Below are 26,090 nucleotides of genomic sequence, written 5' to 3'. Positions count from 1 at the left end.
ACCTGTGAGATAATGCATCTCACTGGTTCCCATGGGGAGCTGTTTGTGCCTGACCTTCCTGGGGAAAAAAATGCATCCACTTTTTTCTTTGTTTCCAGGATGCTTGGAATTAATTGCTTTTTGGAAAGAACTACACCAAAGAATGTACTTAAATAAATAAAATGTCTGCATGCACTCTTGCTAAAGTGCTGATGAAAGCAATGAGAGGGGAGAGCATGGTTTGCTCTTTTTCAAGGCTTCTGTGAAAGCTCGTGGCTTCTGCACAGGGCTTGTGGCTCAAGATTGCTCAACTTATGCATGTCATGGTGCTTTTTAAATTCTATTTAATTGCTGTGTAGATACTGCATGGTTTAGGAAGGCATAAATGAAGCCCGGGGTGCATACAACAAGGAACAGCACAGACCATCATGGATCACTGCATTCTGAGATGTTGTCAGACCTGCCTGGGGTCTTTGCAGGCCTCTGCAGTGCAGGAGAGAGCCCTACTGTTATCAAGCTGCTGTGATAGCTCTCAGTGCTGCAGCATGCCACGTCACGAGCAGCACACTGAGCACACAGCAAGCTGGAGCAAACGGGGCTTCACTGCTGCCATGCAGGCACTGGTCCTGGGGCAGTCCAGGGAACCAGGGGACACATGGCAGAGAGGGACAACGATTTTTTCCTTGGGTTAGCATGAGACACAATAGCTGCAGAACACCCGGTGTTGTATTGTGAGCAGAAAGTACACAAACAAATGACAGCATCTGCCCCCAGAGGAGCCAGCATGGAAGGGTCAGGGATATTCAGGCACAGATCCAGGGTACACCCAGGCAGACTCAGAGAAGAGACTGCAGATGTTCAGGGCATGCTAAAGAAATGGCTTGTCTCAGCCCTCATTGCTAGTTCATAGCCTGCCTTGCAGAGAAAGAGTGGCAGATGCTGGGCACTGTGACCACTCACTACATGCATTGGGCTTAGCTGGTGCTGTAGGACTGCTGAAGTTCCTCAGAAATGGAGTGGCTGAATCCAATTCTGCTGCCTGTGATACGGTTTGACACTTCCACTCATGACAGCATTCTGGGGTTATGCTTGGAGTCTGAAGTATAAACTATAAACTTCTTACAGGCCCTGGGATCTCAGGTTACTCCCATGCCACAGAGAAGGCAGGCCCCTCTCTGGCACAGTGCCTACAACAAGCAGAAGACGTGATTCCCTCAGCACAGCACAAAGAGACACCCGTCTACCTCGGAGCAACTGCTGGCATGCGGCTTCTCAGGTACTGCAGGGCTTGTCCCTTCTCCTGCAGCACTGCACTGGCACCACCGTGGATGAGAGTGGGGGACAGTCCTTGGACACACTGCCAGCTCACACTGTGCCCAGACAGTCTCCTCTGCTGCTGCCCTCTCTCAGCCCTGAGTGCCCTGGACTTCTCCATTGCTTCCCCACTCACTCCAACCCTCCATCATCTCCTGTATCCACATGCAGCACAGAGACACCAGGAGATCAGCAGTGCCCAAGCTGATGCCCTGGCATCCCCATAATAAAGGGATGCTCAAACATCCCCACAGTCTGGTATTAGGCCCAGATTTTGAGCCCAAATATGTTGCAACTCCCCACAGAGGGCCATCAGAAGCTAAGGTAATTTTATAATCACAACCTCCTTTAATTACAATTTGTGATTTTCAGGAGGGTGACCCAGACCTCTCCTGGCTAGGACAGGGAACTGACCTTTGGCATATATTGCCTGGGGATATGTTCTGGATTTCTTCTCTAATGAAACAGTCAAGAGGTGACGGTAAAGAGGAGTCTCCACAGTGCAATTCCTATTAGAATACATGCTACAGAACAGGAGCTCTGGTCTCTGCTCCAGGTACCTACCATTCCAGCTGCAGGGTCTGTAAGAGTCAGAGCTGGTGGCAGCTGTGCTGTCAAGGTGTGACAGAGAGGACCATGGCCAGTCAGAGCTGGATGAGCCACATGAATGACCAACCTCTGGTCATTGACCCTTGGTGGGGAGCTGCAGCCTGCCTGCTCAGAACAAAGCACATAGAGAGCTGTCAGCCAGAGTTACTCCATCTTTTCTTCTGCTCATCCAGGTTGCAGAATAAAAGTGCAGCAGAAAACGTCTTGTCCTCAGTAGGAAACACACTACGCTCAGCTCCCTTCAACTTCCAGGGTGCCAGAATCATCACTGGTCAGGAAGAAGGAGCCTATGGATGGATCACCATTAACTACCTTCTGGGCAATTTCAAGCAGGTAGTTTATCTATAGCAAGACACTTGGATGATTGGTTTGCAGCACTTTGTAAGTCCTGCCTTGCAAGAAGGTGTCACAGGCACTCTCTTCCCTTGTAAACCAGGGATCAGCACATCTTGCCTCAGCAGTTGCTGTGAGTACATCCTGATACTTAGTGGGATCAGGATGCACCACTATAATTAGGCTTCAAGCACTGAAATAAAACACCAGCATCTTCAATAATTTTGCTTGGGTACTGTATCCTCTTCATTTCCTGATCTAAAATATTTCTGTTTCTGAAAAGTTTGACTATGGTTCTTTCCTGTTGAGCTTAAAAATCTTCTGAGAGCTGAAACAGTAAGTGGACTGTTTTTTCTCATAACAATAGTATTAGATTTCATATTCTTTGCCCTTCTGCAAACTTTTGGACATGATCCATCTTCCGTATTTACAAGCTTGCATTTTTCTTATGTGTTGTTCCAGCTCTCATGTCATGCCCCCTCCAGGACTTCCCATGTTTCCTGTGTTCTGTGCTTCTGCTTCTCTCCTCATAGTTCTTTCTCTTTTTTTTTTTTTTTTTTTTTATTTTTTATTTCTCCAAAATAAATCTTCTCCATGCCCAATATATCTGGTTTATTTTGATTTTTTTTTTCCCCAAGTCTGGCTGGAAAAAGCTTCTACACTCCCTGAAATCCTTAAGTGAGACATCAGGAGCACTGGACCTAGGAGGAGCCTCCACACAGATTACCTTTGTATCAAAGGACCTCACTTCTGAGTCCCCAGAGAACCAGCTCTACTTCCGTCTCTACGGCAAGGATTACCAAGTGTACACCCACAGCTTTCTCTGCTATGGGAAGGACCAGGCTCTGCAGCAGAAACTGGCCTTGGATCTACAGGCAAGTACATCTGCATCTGTAATTGAACAATCCTGGACTCTCCCAGCTTTGGGATACTGGTGCTGTAAAAGTTGCTGTGTTCTAGCTCACCTCTTAGTCTGGATTAGGGAAATGTCATTGTTCTCCATACAAACTACCAATTTGAGATGCCTTGATTCTTGGGCATGGGGCAGCAAGAGAGCTGCATTTAACTGAAGTACTCAGGGGAGGTGACATTTTACCATCTCTGAGAAACCCAAATCAACAGCACAGCTTCACAAACTGTGACTTAAAATAATTTTCCTAGGTCCTACAGGGAGGCTGTGTCAGTACCCACATCTTCCCCTGTACAGCCAGTGCCCTAATCCATCCTTATCCTGTTGAAGTGAGGGGAGAACGACCATCCTGTGATGCATCGAACTCGATTTATTCATCGATCAGTCAGCTTAAATAATAGTGTTAACGAACTTCATGCATATTCTGAAATACAGGTTTATGATAGGCTAACAGAGAAAACTCTAACCACACCTTTTGTTTTACTACACCGTTGATTGTTTACACAAAACAAAACCAGTGTTCTCACTGTGATGCGAACAGTTCCCAAAACTTCCACATCTGTTCTCAGGGTGCCATCTTTTCCCAGAGAGAGTGTTACACTTGTTATAGGAAGACTGCCTGAGAACTTTATTGTTTATACAATGATGCCTGAAAGAGTCTAATTGTTTATAGAAGTCAGGCTGGGAACTGCTTTGGAACTGCTTTGCAACTACTTTTTACTTTTCTCTCAATTGCATGGCTTCATGGCCTTTTTCTTTAAGCCATGCCTGAACTAAACTCCCAACATTATCCCTTTGACCTGATGTGATGTACTGGGACAAGTGCCACCCTTCCTTGTGGCTCTTTCCCAGGGTGTTATTCTAGAGCAAAATGTAACAGTTTGGATTGATTTTTACTTTCAGACCCTGGAGAACAGCAGTCTACCCGACCCATGCTTTCACAAGGGTTATGAGAGGACTATAAATATTAGTGACTTCTTCAAAAACCCTTGCACATCAGACAAGAAAAAGCAATTACCTTTCAGCCAGCTGTACATAAAGGGAGAGGGGGACTATCAGAAGTGCCGGGAAAGCATCCAGAAACTCTTCAACAAAAGCAATTGTCCTTACTCCAGTTGCTCCTTCAATGGGATATACCTACCTCCATTACAAGGGGATTTTGGGGTGAGTCTTCACTCATTCTTCAACTATCTGTGATCCAGAATGTCAGAAGAGCAGAAATTCAGAGTAATGCTAGAGTACATTCTTCATGAGTGAGGCAGGAAATCATTTACAAGATGGCTTTTTGGACGTGTAACTACAAAAGCAGTGCTGCACTTGCTGTGAGGACAGACATACTAAGAGCCACCCCAGTAAATATGGGCCTATCTACTGCACTGCTCCCATTCTAACCCATCTCCTTGGGCTGTTGTCTTTACTTGCTTTTTAAGCTGTCCAGCACCAGAGGCAGGAGAGCCTGCTGCAGGCAGGAACACTGCTCCTGAAACCTTGTCTGCTGAGGTCAGTGGTGCCACCAGACCTGAAATTCACCCAGCAATGTGTCTGAGTGCTACTGAAACCAGTCAGCTCACCTGTCTGCCTCCCAGACATGATGAGGAGACAGGGCACACTCTGAACACACATTATGTGTGACACCATGCTGACCATCAGTCCTAGAGCTGCAAAGAGCTGCTCAGCGACTGTGAGGCTTTCCAGGGAACTGCTAGTACAATCTTGCCCTGTTCCTAAGCTGCCTCCTACTTATCAGCTACTGGCCATGGTCAGAGATGGGGTTTCTGGACCTTGGATTATATGATGAGGCTCTGTACAATCCTTTCAGACCATCACCCCTGCTCTTTGTGGTGATATTCATTGTGCACTCATCTCACTCAGTTGCCAAAATGGGGTTGTGATGGCAATCAGCATTCACTGTGTGCCACTGGCACACATAAAGGAGAGAGCTCACAGAAGTTCTTCAGGATATCATAATTCCTACCTCCATCTCTCAGCAGCTCTGAGCCCTATCCCTCAAAATGACATCACTCTTGAAAACATTCCTGCTTTTTTGTGTGTGATATTGTTTCTTATATTTCTCTATAAACTCATTTTCTTTTGTGGAATTTGTGGCTTAGTCAGATTAAAAGAACCTTTCTCCTTCAGGCTTTTTCTGCTTTCTATTTTGTGATGAACTTTTTGAACCTGACCAGTGAACCAAACCCCCTTGCCCTGAACAAAGTGATCAGCACCATTGAGAGCTTCTGTGCCCGGCCTTGGCAAGAGGTGAGCCATGCTTGTTGCAGTACACTGGGGCTGCTGATATTTTTCTGTGGGATAAATGGCTGGGATTAATTTCCAGAGCAAGGTGAGGAAGATCCCCCCAGCACCTGCAGTGGATGCTCGGGCACAAGCTGGAGCAGTGGGAAGGTGTGTTTTACAGTCTGGTGATTGCCTCCTTCCCTAGGTGAAGACAGCATATCACCACGTCAAAGAAAAGTACCTGAGTGAATATTGCTTCTCTGGAGCCTATATCCTCTCTCTCCTGGAAAATGGCTATGAGTTCACTGAAGACAACTGGCAAATGATCCACTTCCTTGGAAAGGTGTGTTTTGTGGTGGGGAGGGCTCTACCCCAGCAGTTCTCTGCAGCCTCTGCCACACAGCGTGGCCCTTGATCCCAAGGGGTGCCACTGCTCAGGCAATGCCCTAGGCAGCCTCCCAGCACTGATTCTGCTTTTCTGTTTCAGATTGGCAGCAGTGATGCAGGTTGGACCCTGGGCTACATGCTGAACCTGACCAACATGATCCCTGCAGAGGAGCCAGCCGGGCCCCCTCTCTCCCACAGCAGCTATGTGGGGCTGATGGTGCTGTGCTCCCTCGTGCTGGTGTCTGTGCTCCTGTTTGCCTGGCTTCTCTTCCACAAGCCCAAGTGCCTGCAGAAGGGGATTGTTTAGGAAGAACGTGAAGGCGAGAGGAGCCATGTCATCCTGGCTGCTCAGGGCTAGGAGACCCCAGCAGAGCAGGCTGTACAGCAGAGTCCCTCTCACTGAAGCTTCTGACTGTACAACAAGGGCATTTATTTCTTCTGAATCACACTTGCACTGACAGATGTTGGGACATCAGGCTCGCCACCTTCTCTGCCAAGGACAGACAAGCTCGTGTCCCCTCCTTGAGTGGGTCGTGCTTTCATTCAAGGAAACTTTGCTGCTTGTTGGTTTCTGCCTTGTGCACAGCATTATAAAGAGAAAAGTGGCAGCAATCTTTGGGAGCCAGTGCTCCTGCAAGGGTTATCTCAGGGTCACACATCCCACCGAGCTCTTGGGAGCTGTCACATCCAGGGTGATCCTGCTCCTTCTCCGCTGCAGCTGTTCCAAGAGCCCTTTCTGCACCAGCACACCTCTGCTCCCCTCCCTGGTCCTGAGCTCTAGCAGCTACAGCTGGGTACAGCTCTTGCACCTGGCTGGCCCCTGAAGGTGGGTCAGGCTCCCAAATGCCACTCTGGGAAAAGAAGGGATGAGGATGAAGAAACTGAGCATGCTTGTGGTCATCAGCCCTCAGCTGGGCTCTGTCTGCTGTCAGCTCCTTTTGCAGGTGGCAAAATGCCTTTTCCCCACGTCTTCCTGATGTTGTTGCTGGACCAAAGCTGGCTCACTGTTGCACTGAGCCATTCCTGTGTCCCTAAGGTAGATCAAGCCACAAGTTCCCAACCAGGCATTGCTGGTTTTTGTAGGAAGAGCTTGTATTGGCCCAGGTTCCTTGGCCAGTAGTGATTGTCTGTGCCTGCAGGGACTCTGGTGTGATCAGTGTGCCCTCAGGTATCACCCACTAAAGCAATCCAGGGTCACTGTGCTGATAACACAGCAGCCTCCAATCTAGGGAAAGTGTTTATTAGTTAATGTTCCTGTAGGCAGCTGGCAGTAGTTAACCAGCATGAGAATGCACGGATTGAACCACTCTTTCCACCAGCAAAATTAGTGAAGATTTGCCTTTCCTTTCCTCATAGCACAGGCTTATCCTATGGCCACAAGACCCAGGGCTTGTGAGTGCACATACTGCAGCCCACACAACCAGGACGATGCCACTGATTGAGTCTATGAATCACTTTCTTCCATTTTTCCATTTCTTGGTCCAAAAAAAAAAAAAGAGAGGTAAGTCAGAAATCCATTTCTTAAAAAACACTCAGAAACCACTGGTGCCTGTCTACCTCCCACAAAATCTCAGAAATCTCTTCTCCTAATGACCTGTAAATGTGGAGGCAAAAAGAAAGCAGATATTGTAGAGAGGAAGGCATAGCAAATACTCACCTCCTTCCCCAAGCAGAGGTGCAGGCAGTGTGGAGGGGGTCAGGATGTGCAACCCCAACAATGCCTTCTCCTTCAGGCAAGCACAGACACAGAGCTCTCCCAGTCTGTCCCTCGGCATAGTCCAGGATGGAAAATGTCACACAGTTATTTCTACTTCATGCCTGGAAGTAGAAGCCCTAATATATTGAAGGACCTAAAGGTAAGGGAAAAATCTACCCTGTCCTAAGGTCTTTGGGCAGATCATTGTTCTTCCAAAAACCTGTGTCTTATTTTTGCTCAGAATTAGGTGGCTTCAGCTTCTGTTGGATCTTGTTCTGCCCATTTCCAAAAGACTGAGTAACTCTGCTATTAAAATCCCTTTTTCTTCGGTGGTGCTTGCAAGTTGTCATTATATTATATTAAAGTAGACTGGCTTTCAATCTGTAAAGTGGTCTCAGCTGACCTCCCTTGCAGCTCCTGACTCCACTTCTTTTAAAAGTTGTACATATTTCTGAAACTTGGACACCAAAGTTTTCAGCAGGTAGCTGAGTCACTAATAGTGCACATATCTGGTTTTCATCTATGCCTTATGTTATCCATTCATATATCTCTGTTCCAGGTCTGTTCACTTAACAGAAAGTTTTTAGGCTTTTGAGTCCAGCTGGACTGTTGCAACTTGGTCTTTTTTCCCAGCCATGGCACTTCAAAACAGCCTCTGTCTCACATCCTACATCACTGTCTCTCGAAATGAGCCATTTTTCCTTCTGTGTGACTCCACTGAAATACATATTATTCAAAGAATATTGCCCCAAGCAGATTATCCAGTTCAATCTGCAAATGCCCTTTCACCAGCAGTGAGTCCGCTGACCAGTTTCTGTTTATCTGCAAATACACTGCGATGTGGGAATTCAGCTAGGGATGCAGCCCTCCTTCTGTTGTTTGCAGCAAAGACAGGTAGATGAGAGATGAGCAGCAGGTTTTGGCTGGAAGGCATGCAGGAGAAATGTGTGTCAGAACTGCTTCTGGTGCCCAGACAGCCTCACGTGCAGCACAGCCCATGACATGCCACCCTCCTTGCATACGGAGCCCGTGCAGCAGAGCAGAGCCCTGGAGAAGCTCCCAGGTGAGCTGGTGCATCCGTCCTCCCCGTGAACAGCGCGGAAACCTGCAGAGGGGCAGGTCCTCTCCTGAGACCTCCTTGGGGATCCGCCAGCTGCTCATCTGTGTCCGTGATGAGAACTGGCAGATCCATTAGGACGTGTCAGAAATTGATGCAAAAACTTCATGTGGAAGTTGGTGTGGAAAGAAAGGTTGTTCCAGTCTGCTCTTCTTGTCCCTGCTAGGGATTTATGTCAAAGGAAAATGTCAAATATCTGGGAGAAGAGCTTTTACAATGTTTTGTATCTTCATTGCAAGTCCCATAGTATTAATACTGTTAGCTCCTGACTCTGGAGCCAGGTGAGCAGTGACATCTTCACTTGCTCCTGCTCTATTAATTATCTCACTTTTTGGTTTGAGTTTTGGGGTTTTTTAAGCTTTAAATATGACTTGAGTGCAACCAAAAGGGCCCGAACTAAGATAAATGCAAAATATGTTACAATATTTTTAAACCTTATGAATTTTAGACCCATTCATAAATCAGTCTCTCCAGGATAAGAACTTCTGAGGTGACAACATGCCAGTTGAGCAGCCTGAGGCTTCAGGAATCAGTTGAGTGAAGGCATCCTGTCAGGGCAAGACCATTGCATGTCACTGCCTGGTAGTGAACACTCACAGAATGGCCTACAATTGTTTTCTCTACATTTCTCCTGTTATTGCAGGACTTTTTTCATGGAGACTACTCAAAATCTTTGGTCAAAGAGCTCAAGTTTATGAACATTCATTTCTTTGCTTCTGTGTTGCATCTGATCCAGCTGTATTCAACTCAAATGTGTGTTCCAGAGCCACCCAACATGTACATGAAGACCATTAATGATAGTGGAGGGACTTTCCAAATATGCCAGTATTAATGTATCATTTCTCTTGTTAACACAGTTGATCTGCCTCACTGGTAATTATCTGTGCCTTATTTCTAATTTGATAGCATCTGGCTTTAATTTCTAGACACTTCCTGCTTTACCATTTTGATTTTCTTGGGTAAAGCATCTTTTAACATCACATGTTCCTGTCCATCACATATTTACTCACTATTCAGCTCTGCTGTGCTGCCAAGACTCCAGACCTTGGTCTCTCCTGAAGAGACATCTCTCCTGAGCTCCCAGGAAGCTCTGAGATGTGCTGCAGCAAGGTGACATGAGCATCTCTGGTTTGGGTTCAGATGTTGGTTGGTCCATTTTTGGGGAGGTTCCTTGCAGAGGGAGTTGATAGCTTTGCAGAGTGCAAGAGCAGCCTGGTCTCTCTGGGACTGATGACCTCTGTGAGCTCTGCCATGCTCAGCTGAGTGTCAAATGTGGGGCAAAGCCATTGGAACTTGTCAGAAGAGAGAACCTGGGTACCTGCAGCACCCTCACCTCTTGCAGGAAAACTGCTCCCCACCACAGGCTCTAAGTACCTCGGATAAAGCTGCCTCTCCTCTGTGCCCAGGCTACAGCAGATTTCTCCAGCCCTACAGCAAAGCACAGTGGGGCCTTCACCTGGAAGAAAGCTCTCAAAAGTGGGGCCATCACCTCTGCACTGGAAGGCTGATTTGAAGTGTTGGCACTGGCCAGGGCTTTCCAGTTTCTCCCGGAGCAGTTCTGGCGGATGTGTGCCCCTTCTCTCTCCGCCCCAGTTCTTCCCATGCTCTGTGCCAGGCAGGATGTGCAGGCTCTGCAGGGCTGCCAGCTTTGTCACAGGCTCACAGCCTGGTCAGGAGGGACTGGGGAGAGCACACTGAGGACAGCAGTCCCTGCCACCCAGGCCATGTGTTTTCTTTCCGTGGCCCAACCCTGAAGAAATGGATCTTTGTTTTGATGCACACACAAGCCTCTGTATGCTTATCATAATAAAGACTTCTGAACTCATGCCAGAAAAGTTTTCATGCTGTTTTCCAGAAGATGGGAGTTTGCCAGTAGTGGAATGGAGCTTCTGGCACTAAACATGGAAAAGTCCTGAGATGTGATTTCCTCTCTTGCCAGTTCCCCGATGCTCTCCTGGGTCAGCTCTGAAGATCCCAGTGGATGGGTAGCATCCCCTCCTGGTAGAGAAATGCACTGTGGTCTTTCCCAGGCTCTGGGCACCTCACACAGGTTGCCTCACTCCTGGGAAGGCTGCTACTGCCCAAACCACATCTTTCTTTGCCTTAGCTTCATCCTGACCTCCTCAAAGCAGTTTGTTCTCCCAAGAACTGCAAACTGGACAGAAGCAGTCCTCTGTTCTCATTTTCCCTCTCCCTCCCCCAGGCAGCCCCACTGGCATCATGCTGGCACTGCAGCCCACATTTCCACCCCCTAACAGGTGAAGGACAGTGGGCCTGTGCCCCTTGCTCACAGGGCTGCATGTCTCCATGTGCAGCCACAGCCACAGCTCTGCCAAGGCAAACAATGCTTGTCACAGTTGTTATTTTTCTTTCAGCAAGAACTCCCCACAGTTTGCTCATTCTTATGGCTATTAGCTTGAACTTTCCTCAAATTTTCCAATCTTCCTGTGTTAACAATATGGCCAAAACTAAAGTGAACCCATCAGATGCAGTCTTTCCATGGTCAGTTCCAGCAGAATCAGCTCCTTGCTGCCTGTGCCCATCAGCAATGCAACGATGGGGAGACATCGTTGACATTCCTCTCACTCTCACCACAGTGGCACAGACCTTTCCTTCTCCCCTTCTTTCTCCCACTGTCTCAAGGTCTCTCCATATTTGAACATATGGGTGGGGGGTGGGGGAATGCATGATCCATCCCAGATGTATTAGCCGTGTTTTCCAAATAAAGTTTTTATTTACTTCCTTCACTGTTTCTAAGTCCTAACATCTTCTATTGTTTGTTTCTGCTTTCATCAGTGTTTTCAAACATATTTATTATTGTCATTTTCCTAGAATGTGTAAAGGCCATGCTAGGTCAGATCAAACAGGCAGGGCATTGGCACCCGTCTCCAGCTGTGTGGTGGGCGAGGATTTAGAGGGATAGCTAGGGAAACAGCATAATCCTTTTCTTCTACACATCAGGGGCTTTGGAAATTTGTGATCAAATGATTACTTCAAGATCTGATAACTCTGACTCTGTTCTCTATGAATTCATTTTATCCTCTTTTGCACTCATTAACTTCCAGGTTTGATGATGTAATTTCAGGGTGTCTTTTGTGCAAAACTCTTTCCTTTTGTATGCTTAAACCTGCTGCCTGATGACAGGCTGCCTCCATCCCTGTGCTACAGATAACACTGACTAACTCTCCAGACCTAGTAGTGTGTGAGATGTGTTTTCCACCCACATGAGATTTTGCCCATGGCTCCTTTTTAGGCTCTAATGCTCTGGCATTTCTTTTTTTACTGTTGTTTCTTATATCAGTGCTGCTTGCCTCCATAGGAAAGTGAGAGTTTTCCTCATGTGTCCCTTGGCAGCACTGCAGTTCCAACTCGGCCACTACTGTCCCAGGCTACTGAAAGCAGCCTAGGAAGGGAAAGGGGAGGGTGAAACTGGCCAAACATGGGGCTTGCACTATTTTACTCTAGCCCTGCCTAGCACTCTCTGGCTGCCAAGTAACACTGGGTAGTGCTGGAAACCTGCCCGTGACTCTTTCACATGGCCTTCATTGCTGAAGCCTGGGGAAAGAGCAGCTCCACGGGAGCCCAGCAGCCCTGGGAGCAGGGATGTGAAGGAGGTGAAGGCATTTCCCACTGCTGTTGTGGGCTGCCAGCTTTGCAAAATACCACCAGACACATCTTGCTGAGAGATAAGAACTGTCCTACCATACCCATGCTCTCCACGCCACAGCTTCAGCTACTTTGCCTTGGTTTCTGGCATGTGCTGGGAGAAGCTATCACCTCCAGCACTGACACTTAGATGGGTGCAATGCCATTCCTGCTCCTGAACGTGTGCTGCTTTCAGACTGACTGACAAGCAGGGATGGGGGCAGATGGGGCTTACCTAGCAGAAAGTATTAATATGGTTTCTGCTATCTCTATGTATGTGTAATATTTTTATTTTTCTTTTCATGTCTTCAAAAGGGTATATTTTAAAAAACAGGGGTTAAGAGGCAACTGTGCAGGTGGGGCAGAAGACCAAGAAGGCAGAGGATCAAGGAGAGAAATTACCACTATGATGGTGCTTGGGCAGAAGAATGTTGGATGTGGGAAAGTCTGAGTATGCCAAGTCATAAGAAGGCAATCCATGTGCCTTGACCACCAGCCTGTACTGTTTGCATCAGAGGCCATCAACAGCAGCTATAGGCTATAAACAGGGACTCCTTGGTTTGACCAATGCTCTTCCTGGAAAACTGAGATAGAAAGACAGCAGTCCAAGCAGATGTGGAGAATGGGTAGAAAAGCACTGGGAAAGAAGCAAGCCTTGACATGGAAATTAGAGCAATGCAGCACAGATCCACCTCAAAGCTGAAGGGAAAGCAAATGTTTGGCATGGCACTATCCCGGGCAGCCCATTACTGGTGGCCAGAGGAGCTCCTCTCTAGCATGGCCCAGATATAGCAGAATAGCATGCTCATGTTACCAAAGGGGGCCTTTCTCTTGGCCTGTCCAGCCGTGATGGTAAATTTTTCAGCTGTTTGTGTTCATGTTTGGTCTCTGTGTCAGGGTTGTCCTAGTAAATACCTCTGTCAGAGCCACTAGGCTGCTGGAGTTTTAGCCTTGTGGGGCAAGGCTGCCTCTGGCAGTGGGCAGAGAGCAGGGACCACGAGGTGTCTGCTGCCCACTGGGATAAGCATGGCAGAGGGGTGGAGAGGAACCAGCTTCCCCTATACCCAGAAACAGTTTGCAATCCTTTGTTGCAGACAGCAGGACATGTACATTTGCCTATATGCAGTTAAGCAATGTCGTCCTGCCCAGCGCCGGTCAGAGCTCTTTCTCATGCCCCCTCCCGGAGCAGGGCGGGGTGATAGCAGACTGTTGGAGCGGAGCTCTCCGTGATGGTTCCTGCTCAGCAGACAGCTCCCGCATCACATCGCACTCTGCTCCTCCCTCCCCCTGCACCGTCCCAGCTCGGCAGTCGGGCAGCCAGCTGTGGCAAGGGCCATGCAGTCCCTGCCGCCTCTGTTTGTCCCGGGAGCAATGGGATCGCTGGGTGAGCCGGGACGGGCAGAGGGGCCGACTGACCCGCGGCGGTGCCTGCTCTGTTTCCCCAGGAGATGGGGCAGGAGAGGAGGCGCGGAGCCGGGGCCGGGCTGCGGAGAGGAGCGGAGGGAGCTGCCCGCGCCGGGCAGGGCTGCGGGGATCGTGCGGGCAGCGAGGCCGCCCGGCGCTATCCCCATCCCGATCCCCCTGGGCTCCTGCCCCACGGGAGGTGACGGGCAGAGCAGAGCCCCCCGCCCGCCGGCCCCCTCTCCTCTTCTCTCCTTCCCCCGCCCGCCGCTCCCCGAGCGCTTGGCAGCCCCGACGCCCTCCGCAGCCAGTTTTCCAGCCCTGCGCTTCTTCTGCGGTGACAGCCAGTGGCTGCGGGGCCCTGTTTGCTGTCCAGTTAATAAGTGAGCCGGAGCGGGGGGAAACTTCTCCGGCGGAGGAGAGCGGGCTCGCCGGGGGCCGGCCGGGCGGGCGGGGGGAGCATTCCTGCGCCGCGGGGCCCCGGCGCGCCCCGCTCCCGCCGCCCCCCGCCCGCAGGTGCAGGGGGCTGGCACTCGGCAGCTGGAAAGAGCTGGTTGGAGTTTGCACTTTAAGCTCCCGGCGGGGAGGGAGCCGAGGCTGGGAGCTGGTCCGGGCGCCCGGCGCCGCGGGAGGATGGCGCGGTGGCTGCGGCCCCTCGTGGGAGCCCTGCTCCTGCTCGAGGGGGCGGCCGCCCTCAGCTTCCTCCACCATCGCTACGAGGAGCTGGTGCAGGCCCTGTTCCGCGTGCAGAGCCAGTGCCCCTACGTCACCCGCATCTACAGCATCGGCCGCAGCGTCGAGGGCCGGCACCTCTACGTGCTGGAGTTCAGCGACTACCCGGGCATCCACGAGCCCCGTGAGTACGGGGGGAAGGGGACAGCGGCCCCGAGAGGAGTCGGCACGCTCCCTGCCACGCGGCGCTGCCGGGGCGCTGGGTGGGGGTATCTCCCTTTCCAGGCGGGACTCTGGCAGCGCCCAGGTGCCAGGCGGGGCGGTCTCCGGCAGGGACCCCGCAGCCGGCGCAGGGCCCGCCCGGCCCGCACACACGCCCCGTGCCGTGCACTGTGCCTGCGTGAGCTGCAGCGTGGCCCGGGCGCGTACTTTGGACGCAGCTCTGAGTTTTCAGCTGAAGCTAATGCAAGAACGCAGGCTAGTCCATCCCAGCACCCCGCCTGCCCTACCACGCTCTCCCTCCCAAAACAGCGTTGTCCAGGCGAGGAGAGCAGCATCCACCCTCTGCTCTGTGCTGCCGGGTGGTGACAGGACAGAAGGTGTTCGGCCCTTCCTCCTGCAGACGGCAAACCCGGGAGGACAGCGAGCGGGGATCCTGGCAGAGAGGGCCTGGGCTTCTACAGCCCTCGCAGCCCGTGGGCAGTGCGGCCCCAGTGACAGGCTGGTCTCGGGGACCGCCACCTGCTGCCACGTGGCCCTGTGGAGCCCTGGCAGCGATGGCCCCGTGAGCTGCTGCCTGAGCAGCTTGGGGATGCTGCCGAGCCAGCCCTTGCTGGCAGCCAGGTGCCCTGGGGGGCTGAGGAGAGCAGCTGCCTCTCCAGGCTGGGGGGCTGCACACAGGGCTCCCTCGCATCCCTGCCTTGTGCCCATGAGCTGCAGGAAAGGACAGAGCTTTCTGCGGGATTTTTGCCTTTTCAGGTCCTGGTTGATGTGATTAAACGCAGGGGCTGGTAAGTGCAGGCAGCCTAGCCACGTGGAAAACTGCCAGCAGGGCTGCAGGGGTGTGCAGAACCTGTGCCCCCCTCTGAGGAGCAGCCCCCACAAACCCCACAGCACCCCATGTCTGGCAGCTCTGCTCTGGGGGTGTATGCTCCCGTCCTGTGCCCATGGTATCATTTTCAGGGGTGCCAGGAGGTGAGATGGGAGGCTTCCCACCTTTACTACCTCTGTGACAGCCCTGTTCAGCACTGGGAAACCTGCATGGCACTGAGGGCATCTGGGGTCCCTCACAGTGCATCAAGGGCTGATTCAAAGCACAGCATGAGCAAAGGGCATTGGCAGTGCACCACTGGCGTTTAGACTTGCAGAACCACATGAAAGCAGATGGAAAGGCTGTAGGAGATGACTCAGATCTCCCCTGCCCCAGGGAGGCAGCGTGGACATGTGGCCCTGCTTGTAGCATGGGCCACTGTCAGGCCTGGCACTTTCAGCTTGAGTAGCATGAGGAATTTGGGAAACTGGATTTCCTTGAAGGACATGAAAAGTAACTCTGAAAAGCAAGCTCAGAGTCAATGGGCTTGCATGCAGTAATTAGAGTTTGTGTGCAGTAATTAGAGTTTGTGTGCCCATATACATTTAAGTTTAGGGATTTGCATACTGAAAAAGGCTGACAAATCCTTCTGCAGACTCAAACAAAGCAGAGAATCCTTGCTGAAACCTTATTTTCAGGTGCACATATGCCCAAGATTTTCTGAGTTTTTAATAACTGGATTATCTAACTAAATCGGTTCTTATGTCCTGAAATCTAACAAAATCAAAATATGTGGCTCACCTCTGGTGTCTTGCACTGAGAGATAGCAATCAAAAAACATAGAAAAGCAAAATCTTTAGCTTGAATTAGACCTTTTTTTTTTTAATGTAGCAAAGGCACAGGGGCTTTTGCAAGCAGCAGCTCACAGTCTGGGGATGTGATGCCTTTCACCTCAGGATCCTGACAGACATCATACCTGGCAGCCGGGCTACACCATGCCACTGCATGTCTGATCCCTGCTGGTGTCCAGAAAGCTCACGGTGCAATGGGAGTTTCAAGATCTGGCAAGCCAGCATTTGTAACAACACTTTTTTTTCCTGAGTCTTTCATGTGACAGCCAGGCTCCCTTTTTAACTTAATTCCCCTGTTGTCTTTCGTTCTACCAATGCTGGCTCCAGCCTGCAATGTGACATTTTATTTTCCCACAAGTAACTGCTTTAAAAGGCCTCTGGGAAAGCACAGCCTGTCCCTCACATGTCCTGCCTCTCCTTCAGCAAAGCAGCAAGTCCTGTTCCAGGCACTGTCTGCCTGTGGTCTCCAAGTCTGTATTTTGATACCTTATTTTAGAAAAGCCAGTGGCAAGAGACCTTTTAGGTCATACTGGAGCTGCCTGAGGGACAGTTTGATCCATATTCAGCTCAGCTGCTGAGGGTTTCTCCAGGCTCTTTTCACTTGAGGATGAGAAGGGCCTTGATCTCGGAGGCAGGTAAAGGGGAAGGAGAGATGCAGAGCTGGGAATGGACCGGGCTGGTGAGGGGCACTGAGAGCAAATGTGGAAGAAACAGTCTGTCACCTCCACTGCCACCTACCCCAGAGCTCTGAGGGCCTGGCAGCCTGGGGCAATCCTGCCAGTGCTCCCTGGTCCTTTTGTGCTGCTTTTCACCAACCCAAGACCAAACCACCAGCAAATACTCTTTCTGTGTGCTCCAAAGGTCCAAAGCAACCTGGAGGAGAGTCTGAGCTGCTCTCAGAGTGCTGTTCAAAATACAGTGGAGCCCATATGAGAACTGTGCCGCTCTCCCTCACTGAGGTTTGCATTTTGCAAGGGAAAGGGTCATTTTAGACCATTTATCAAGTGTCCCTTGGGCTTGCCTGGGGCTCCCTGTGGTAGGCATTTGCTCTTCCCCCCTGTCCCAGCCCTGGCTGATGGTGTCACTCTCTTGCTTTCTCCAGTGGAGCCAGAGTTCAAGTATGTTGGGAACATGCACGGGAACGAGGTGCTGGGCCGTGAGCTGCTGCTGCAGCTCTCGGAGTTCCTGTGTGAGGAGTACCGCCGGGGCAACGAGCGGATCACGCGCCTCATCCACGACACGCGCATCCACATCATGCCCTCCATGAACCCCGACGGGTACGAAGTGGCTGCCAAGCAGGTACCAGGCAGTGATCACCTCCTCCAGGATAGGGGCAGAAAGCCCTTCACATCCCTTTGGGATGCTCTTCACTGCAGCTAGAAGGAGGGGGAATCCTTTCTTTTCATGCCCTGCCAAATTTGTCCCCGTCAACTGCTGTTGCTGCTGGTCACCTCCTTGCCGAGAGCTCGTGCTGTGTGTCCTGTTACAGGTGAACTTGGCAGATGATGGAGAAGACTTCCTATACCTGTCTTACTCTCCTTGGAAGATATTTGTCACAGAAGGGTCACTGCAAATCCCCTGCCCTAGACTGGGCAAGTGAGAGCTGAATGCTGCTGTCGTAAGCAGGCAGAGACATGAGAGATGGGGGGGTGGAAATAAGCCCCTTAGTACTCCTGAAAAAAAAAATCACCCATTTCTTTGTGCTTCTAGACTTCAGGGAAATATTTGTGGCTCTTTCAGCTAAAGTAAATTGTTTATTTGTTTTGTGGCTTACTCTGTCACCCTGAAAAATGAAGATACTGTTATTGATTTTCCCTGTCAGTGCCAATACTCTTTATTGCCCTGCCAGCAATAACACATGTTGTAACTCATAGGCATTGAAGTGCTTTTACAGTGGCCATTCTCTGCTTCTCTGATGCCCAACATGACTGCACCCAACCTGGACTGACCCCTGTGATGCACCTTTGCCCCACAGGGCCCAGACAGCAACGGGTACTTGACAGGGAGGAACAATGCCAATGGAGTGGACTTGAACCGCAACTTCCCTGACCTCAACACCCTCATGTACTACAGCAGGGAAATCAGCGGGCCAAATCACCACATCCCACTGCCTGACAACTGGAAAAGCCAGGTACCAGTCTGGGATACCATGAGGGCTACAGCATCCTCTTGGAGTGTCTCAGCATGCAAGCAAATACACTGCCCTTTGGCTTGCACAGTGCTTGTTTCCTTCTCTGAGCCTTCTGCCTGCAGAGAAACGATGCAGTCCTGGTCCCATATCACAGCTTGCCCCTCTGCCAGGAGAGGCTGACATCACAACCAGCTTGGGGGAGCAGGCTGCAGTGCACAGGGCAGAGGAGGTGGCATATGCTGGCTAACACCTGTGCCTCAGGTTTTGGGGTTTAGCTGGGGGAACTGCCTTGTGTATCAGGGCAGTTGGTGGAGAACAGAGGAAGCTGCAAGAGCTGCAGCAGACACCTTGCAGGACAGGGTCTGACATGGTCAATCACACCACAGCCTGGCATGGAGCAGCAGCTGGCACGTCTCCTTCTCCCTGTCTCCTTCTCTCTTCTCCTTACAGGTGGAGCCAGAGACATTGGCTGTGATCCAGTGGATCAGCAGCTACAACTTTGTGCTCTCGGCCAATCTGCACGGTGGAGCAGTGGTGGCAAACTACCCCTATGACAAGTCCCAGGACCAGCGGTTCAGGAGCCACCGGCGCACGGTCAACACACCTACCCCTGACGATAAGCTGTTTCAGAAGGTGAGCACAGCCACGCTGAGCAAGGACATCCCCTGGCAGGGTGCAGAGCGAGGCCTGGATGGGAGCTCTGGTCACTGCATCATGCAGGAGCTGAGCCAAGAAACGTGTTGGAAATAATCATTAGCAGACTACAGCATTTCTGCCAGCCACTGGCTCGGGAGCCAGGTCGGGACAGTCCCACCACAGGGACAGGCCATGCTTAACTCTCAGGGGCCCCCTCCTTGTCCATGCTTGGTTTTCCCATAACCCAAATACCACTGGTATACTCAGTAACAACCTGCTTTTCCCAAGCTGGAAGCTGCACTCAGCTTTGACACACCATCTTAGAATGCAAAGGGTTTTTTTCCTAGAGAGCTGACTGGGAGCCTGTTGATACCAGGATAAAGGAGGTGGGTGCCCAGCAGAGGCTTATGGATGGCAAAGAACAACTACAAGAAACAGCAAGACTCCAGGAGCATAAGCAGACAGCAGAGAATGAATCAGTCTGTGCTGTTGATCCTGTTAGTGCTAGCTGAAGCTCATGGTTTTTCTTCATTATCCCAGAAAACAATGCCTTCAGTCACTGCTTCCATTAGGAAATACCCAGCATAAGAAAAAAGTAAGTCTGCCTCAGAACAGTTAATGAGAAAAATAAGTCCAAGCTGAAGTCCAGCCTTTTTCTGGAAGCAGAATCTGCAGGGGCTTGTCAGGACCTCCTGGGATCACGGCTGTGCTCAGACCCAGATGTCAAGATGCTGCAGTCTGGGGCGTAGGCTAATGATACCCACATGGCCTCAGGACTCAGAAATGTAGAGAAGTAACTGTTTTCCTGCCAACAGAATGATATTGCACTGGAATCTGAACCGTAATAAAGGGTATAGAGTTTGCCTTAGAAAATGCAAATGCCAGTCTCTCTTAAACCGTGTCTTACGCAAAGGACTGGCCGTGGATGCAGCAGCCCAGTTTTAGCCCTGCCTTCATGTCTAAAAATAAACAGTAATCTTAATAAGGACAACAAACAAGTCGTTGCTAGAACCAGAACTTGCCCAAACTCTTTCCTAATAGAAATTCCCCCGATATGTATCTGGTATTTGCCAGGACTGATACTGGTTGCTTTTCTTCATATAGGTTTTTCCTCTATTAGTGCCATTTGCTGTGTGGGGCCAAGTTTCCCCCCATAGGTCCAGTGCCTTCTGCTCCCTCTCTTTTTAGTATGAGCAGGGCAGAAGCCCTTTTGCCATCAACAAGCTTCCAGCTTGCCAGGTTACTGCTCTTCCTTGTAGTCTTGCAGAGGTCCTGGGCACCTCGTGTTGTATTTTGTGGCAGTAAAATGCAGGAACTCTCTCCTGTCTGACTTCCCTCCCGTGCTCCTCAGCAAAGGAGGGAGCGTGTTTTGTCCAGAGCCAGGCAGGTTCTCCAGCCATGTGAGGCTGGTGCAGTGACCACTGGCTGCTCTCCCTCTAGCTGGCCAAGACCTACTCATATGCCCACAGCTGGATGCACCGGGGCTGGAACTGCGGGGACTACTTTGCTGATGGCATCACCAATGGGGCATCCTGGTACTCGCTCAGCAAAGGTAAGGGCTGGGCCAGTGAGCACCCCCCACAGCTAAAGGAGGTGAAGGGATAGACAAGAAACCTCAGGACAGGATGGGTTGGGGAAGGACTATGGCAATAGGATTGTGCCCATTACTAGACACCATTCTGGTGTTGTGTATCTCAGACCAGGAAATGGCTTGGGAAAGAGCCACAGAAAAAGCCAAGGTCTGCAGAGACCTTCATTCTGTGTGCTTCTAGACAAAGGAAACATTAATCTGCTAGTGTATTTGAAAATTCTATGGTGTAATTCTGTCAAAACCCAAAACTGTGACCAAAGGGAAGGCAGCTGCTAGTTCCTGAAAACTCATTAAAAAAGGCACCATGAGGAAACTGAAAAATCAACACATAAGACTAGACAAAAGATTGAAGAGGAACTGGAAGAGATATATAGGCCCCCTGTGGTACCAGACCTCCCTGGGCTTCTGAAGCCAGGTTAATGAATGATCCAGCTGAAGAAGAGAGTTGGCAGCTACAAGGAGAGGGCTGCATGGGTGGAGAAGGCTCTAGTTGCACTGTCATGCAGGGAGGAGGCTGCACCTGTGGTGCAGAGAAGGAGAAATGAGATGGTTCTGGTCAAAGAAAGATGGGCCAGGATTACTGGGACATAGAAATAGGAAGGGAGCCATGCCCTGGCCATAGGGTATTCTTCTCTTCTAGGCATGCAGGACTTCAATTACCTCTACACCAACTGCTTTGAAATCACCCTGGAGCTAAGCTGCAATAAGTTTCCCCCTGAGGAGGACCTGGAGAGGCAGTGGATGGCCAACCGGGAGGCCCTTGTTGCTTTCATTGAAGAGGTAAAGGCACAGTCCTGAGACCTACACCCTTCTCCTGCAGATCCCCATGGGCCCTGGTGGTAGGGGACCAGTAGGCACCAGGAGTGGAAGAGAGTTGGTTATGGACATCACGGGGTGCTCTTGTTGGTGCTCTTTGGGGAAGTTGTTGTGTCCTAGACTGGCTGTGGTGGGGACAGCCAGGATCACCAAGGGTACAGGGAAAGGTAGGGCTGTCCCCAAAGCTCTGTCCTTCTCGGCAATACCCTCTTGAGCAAAGGAGGGGCCTTGACCCATCCATCTGTCTCCCTCCCTGCAGGTTCACCAGGGCATCAAAGGGATGGTCTCGGATGAGAACAACAATGGCATTGCAGGAGCAGTGATTTCTGTCCAGGGAATCAGCCATGACATCACCTCTGGTGGGTTGTTGATCTGCTTATGTGTCTGAATATGTGAGTGAAGCTAGCAGGCAAGGCTATACTATGGGAGGCCATCATGGTTTGCTTACCAAAGACACTAAAGAAATAAGACATCACTAGAGAAATATAAGCCTATCCTTATCCTTGACCAGGGTGGGCTTAGGAAGGACAGAGGTGAGAACTGGAATGCAAACTATCCTTATTGTAAAGGACTTCAGAAACTCAGCTCCTATTTTATCTGGGAGGGACAATTGAGGGGATAATCTACTCAAGCCTATAAGTATCTGCAAAGAGTTGAAACAGAAGATAGCAAAGAACAAGATGAAAAAAGAAAGAATAAGATGAAAGACTGAAAGTTCACACAAGAGAAGTTTAGACTGAGAATTAAGTGCCGCTTTACAGTTACCCAGGTTGTGGTTGTTTCTCCCTTGCTGGCCAATTTTAACCTCCTTTCCATGAACACCCTCTTCCAAGCAGACCGAACACTGCAGACTGCCTGCAGAAAATAGCTGATATTACAGCTCTTCAGAGGTCAGATTTGAAATCATTAAAGCTCCTCCTGGCTATAGGTCTGTGAGTCAGTAACACTAATATTTGGCACTTATTATGCCAACCTGCATAGGAAAGGGGACTGTGGAAGAAATCACAGAAGAGCTGGCTGTCAAGGGCCCTCTGAATTCTTCTGTCCAGCTTGGAGCAAGATTTTCCCCAGCATTGGCTCTGATCAGCCACTGCTCCCTCCAGCCAATTCTCACTGACCTCAGGGATGGATATTTCACAGCCTAACTAACCCTGTTACCAGGGTTCTACCATATTCAGGTGAAGCTGCACTCCCAGCTCCACTCTGCAGCAATTTGCAATACCTATCCAGTTACATAGATGGGATTATACTCAGATTTCCAAAGTGATCCATAATGTGGTGTTTCCTCACTGTTGATTGTCCCCTGTCCCCAAGCACACCAGGGCACAGTCTGTCCAAGTGCTTCTGAGGCTTTCTTATGCAGGGAATCAGGGAGCAGCTGAGCCAATAAGCAACTAAATCCTGCTAGCCTAAAGGTGGCAAAATTGTGTATGGTGGTGGGAATTAGATTGTGTTATACATAAGGAGTCAGACTGGAGCTGTGATTGTCTGCTGTCATCTGACTGGTGAGTGCTCAGCTTTGCAGCCCCCCTACACAGCCACAGCCAATGCTGCTGTACAGTCCCCTTTCATTTGGCTTTTACTTGCAGACTGACCTCTCCATGGCACTAATGAGACATCACTTGCAGTACACCAGTGTGAATCCAGCCTTGAGATAGCCAGCAGATTTGGGAAAAAAAATCCAGGTTTTGAAGGCTACACATCCTAGAGGAAGTAACTCAGTGAGAATTACTGGTCTTATGCTTTGCTCCCTGAGCATCCTGAATGCTTTCTTTTCCTACCTTGTGTTCCAGGTGATATGGGAGATTATTTCCGGCTGCTGCTGCCTGGCACTTACACTGTCACAGCCTCTGCAGAGGGGTACCAGCCCCTGACAGTCACAACAACAGTGGGCCCAGCTGCACCTTCATTGGTGAGTCAGGCTGCATAGTCACAAGGGTTTCTCAAAATATCTTCACCCCAGGGAGAAAGAAGTGTGGTGGGGGATGTCTATTGAGCAGCAGAGAAAGGAGATAGGATGTAGAGCATTTCCAGAGGCTGTAGATTATCTGTTTTGGCAGACAAGGCTCCACACAGCTCACAGCAGTGAACAGAGTGAAGACAATGCCATGTGCCTTTCAATTCCTTACTGAGGCCTTGCAGCTGCACTGGGCTCCCATACGAGACTCTGTGTCCTTCTGCCTCTTGGCCATGGGAGATCTCCTGGCTGGCTGGGACTGCTGCTCTTCAGCTCTCCCTCCATCCTCTTCACTCTCCAGGATAAGATGATGTGGAGACAGCCTGGGTTCAGTTATCCCCCCAGCTTTGTGGGTTTCAGCACTCTGCTATCATCTGCGTTCTGCCTGGGACCAAACATGTTATCAAACTCATAGCAAGAGGCTGAAGTCTGCCTTTCTTTTTTGCTGAGAGCACCAGAGACAAACGGGAACTGAGTGCAAACAAAGAGCAGCCAAGCACCTTCAGGAAATGAAGTGTTCTTGAGACACTGGTGTGTCTCCTACAGCACCTTTCTGAGAGCTGGCTGGACAGCTAGAAATTGGTTGTAAGAGAAGTGGGTGGTGATCCCTGCCCCTGCTGCTGCCTTGTGAACATGGTGGAACGAGAGATGCAGGCTCCTCAAGAGACCAGACCCCAACCCCCCTCACCATCTGCAACATTCTGGCACATCCTTTGCTTCACTGTATGTGCACTGGTCAGGCTCTGCTGCAAATACACTGTGGTTGTTCTCCCACCTCCCATTGCTTCATCCCACCCTGCCCAGCCTCTGAAGTTCTTCCAGAGCTGCCCTCTTCTCAGGACTAGAAACCTTCTAATTTTCGTACTAAATTTATTTATGGTCAGTTTATGCCTATTTGTTCTTCTGCCAATGTTGTGCTTTAAATAGCTCATTTTCTTGCCTGGTGTTTATTCCCTAGTATATTTATAGGGAGCTGTCAAGCCCAGTCCTTTGTTTTGCTAGGTTAAGCACCCAGCTCTTTGGGTTTCCTTTTTAAAACAGATTTTCTTTTTATGTGTTACTGTAGAAGACTGATTTGTTCCCTGATGGTCTGATTCTTGCATATCTCCTCTCACAGCAGCCCTCCTTTTCCAGCCTCCAGTTGCCATTTCTGCAACACCTCCCATTCTCACTCTTCACCCCATCCCTCCCCCAAGAAGCCTATGCAGCCCCATTCCGGTTTCACCTTTCTGTATGGCTTCCCTATTCCCCCTTTATCTGATGCTGTGTTTTTCACACTCCCTGTCCCCTTCTCCCTCTTGTACTACTTGTGTGGCTGTAGTGGATGGAAGTTTCTTTCCCGACATTTTTTTGCCTGGGTCCCCTAGGAGGACTGGTTGCTGAAAGACTGATTAAGCTAACAAGATGCTTAAAGGAACTGTCTTAAACCATCCTCTGTATTAAATACTCACAGAGATGCAAAGCAATGCTATGTGTCCACTCTCTGGTGAGAAAAGGAGAATAAAGGACATAGCTCAGTCCCTTGCCATTCACAGCTCATCTTCCAAACCATTCTAGGACGTCACATGGCCACAGGAGCAACTCTGCATAAAAAACACCGTTCATTGTTAGTATATTTTCCACAGGAGGAAAAAATTTACAGCTGCTTCAAGAACTGATTTCCTTAAACAATGGCTGAGACCCCTTATTGTTTGACTTGGCCCCAGAGTCCCTTCGAAGGTAGAGGCAGGTCCGGAAGAGCACATACACTGTATTAAATGCAGTTATCTTTATTCTTTCTCCAGGTGCATTTCCAGCTCAAACAAGAAGTGATGAGGAAGCCTGCGGAGCGCAAAGCCTCAGGCACACGGATGAACAACAAAGCCCTTCAGAAGAAGGTGGTGCCAAGAGCCACCCGCAGGGGGACCCAAAGATGAGGACAGCTCCTTTGGCTGAGAGCTGGGGAAGCCGTTTACATGAGGCCTGGCTGATCATTCCAGCCAGTGAACTTTCCAACAGTTCAGCATGAAACTAGCCCAGATTATTAAACAAGGAAGTATTTAATCCCTGAGCAAATTGTGAAGTCATTCAGAACAAAGTGAGCCTGGGCTACAGTTCCCTGGGCATTGTGTCTGTGGGTGCTGAGTTCTTCTCCTGCACTTGCTCCATCTCAGAGAGCTCTGCTCTCTTTATTCCTGAACTGTTGCTACAGCCTACATGAAATGCCACGAGTGAATTCCAAGGATGATGAACCCCATCCTTGGTGTCAGCTGCACTCAGAAAAGGAGCACATGAACAATAGTCCTTTGGGTGCAAGCACCATGCTTCGCCCTCAGGTAAGGACACTTGAAAAGGCAGCTTTTACTGCTAGGCCCAGGGTTACAGTTCTGCCTAGGCTTAGGGTTCTGAAACCCCAAAGCCCAGAGCTCCAGGCACACTGCAGCTGCAAAAGGCATGCCAAGGGAAACACAAAACTGCTACAACATGTGGCTTCCTCCACAGTTTTTTCCTTGGAACCGGCTTTAGCCCAAGGCTATATTTACTGCCAGACCTACAGTTAGGGTTCCACCTAGGGTTAGGGTTCTGGGCTTTGTGGTTTTCAGAACCCTAAGCCTAGGCAGTAAATACAGCCTTGGGCTAAGGCTGGTCAAAAGGAGAAAGCTGTGGAATAAGACGTGTTTTTGCAGTTTTGTGTTCCCCTTGGGATGCCTTTTACAGCTCCAGTGTGCCTGGAGCTCTGGGCTTAGTGGTTTTCAAAACCCTAACCCTAGGTGGAACCCTAACCCTAGAAGTAAAAGGAG

General features: G+C 50.0%; 2 protein-coding genes across 3 annotated transcripts in view; both read left to right on the top strand.

Annotated features, from left to right (window-relative positions):
* ENTPD1 (ectonucleoside triphosphate diphosphohydrolase 1) overlaps positions 1–10,415 on the top strand; it is a 32,710-nt gene extending 22,295 nt beyond the window's left edge. For both annotated transcript variants that reach the window (XM_063163433.1, XM_063163432.1), the window contains exons 4-10: positions 1,105–1,255; positions 2,076–2,235; positions 2,874–3,104; positions 4,043–4,309; positions 5,285–5,404; positions 5,586–5,723; positions 5,868–10,415. In XM_063163433.1, coding sequence (XP_063019503.1) covers positions 1,105–1,255; positions 2,076–2,235; positions 2,874–3,104; positions 4,043–4,309; positions 5,285–5,404; positions 5,586–5,723; positions 5,868–6,074 — 1,274 coding nt within the window. In that variant the 3' untranslated portion in view covers positions 6,075–10,415. The remainder of the gene's footprint in view (positions 1–1,104; positions 1,256–2,075; positions 2,236–2,873; positions 3,105–4,042; positions 4,310–5,284; positions 5,405–5,585; positions 5,724–5,867) is intronic.
* Positions 10,416–14,244: 3,829 nt separating this feature from the next.
* Positions 14,245–25,353, top strand: CPN1 (carboxypeptidase N subunit 1). The gene is made up of 9 exons (XM_063163431.1): positions 14,245–14,482; positions 17,282–17,478; positions 18,155–18,310; positions 18,761–18,943; positions 20,387–20,498; positions 21,178–21,317; positions 21,613–21,712; positions 23,147–23,265; positions 25,095–25,353. The coding sequence occupies exons 1-9, from the start codon at positions 14,260–14,262 to the stop codon at positions 25,224–25,226; spliced, it is 1,362 nt and encodes a 453-aa protein (XP_063019501.1). The 5' UTR covers positions 14,245–14,259; the 3' UTR covers positions 25,227–25,353.
* Positions 25,354–26,090: the final 737 nt, after the last annotated feature.

Source organism: Melospiza melodia, chromosome 9 (assembly GCF_035770615.1).
Source record: "Melospiza melodia melodia isolate bMelMel2 chromosome 9, bMelMel2.pri, whole genome shotgun sequence".
NCBI lineage: Eukaryota > Metazoa > Chordata > Aves > Passeriformes > Passerellidae > Melospiza > Melospiza melodia.
The sequence above is the reverse complement of the archived record's forward strand: the minus strand, read 5'-3'. Positions and strand labels throughout refer to the sequence as shown.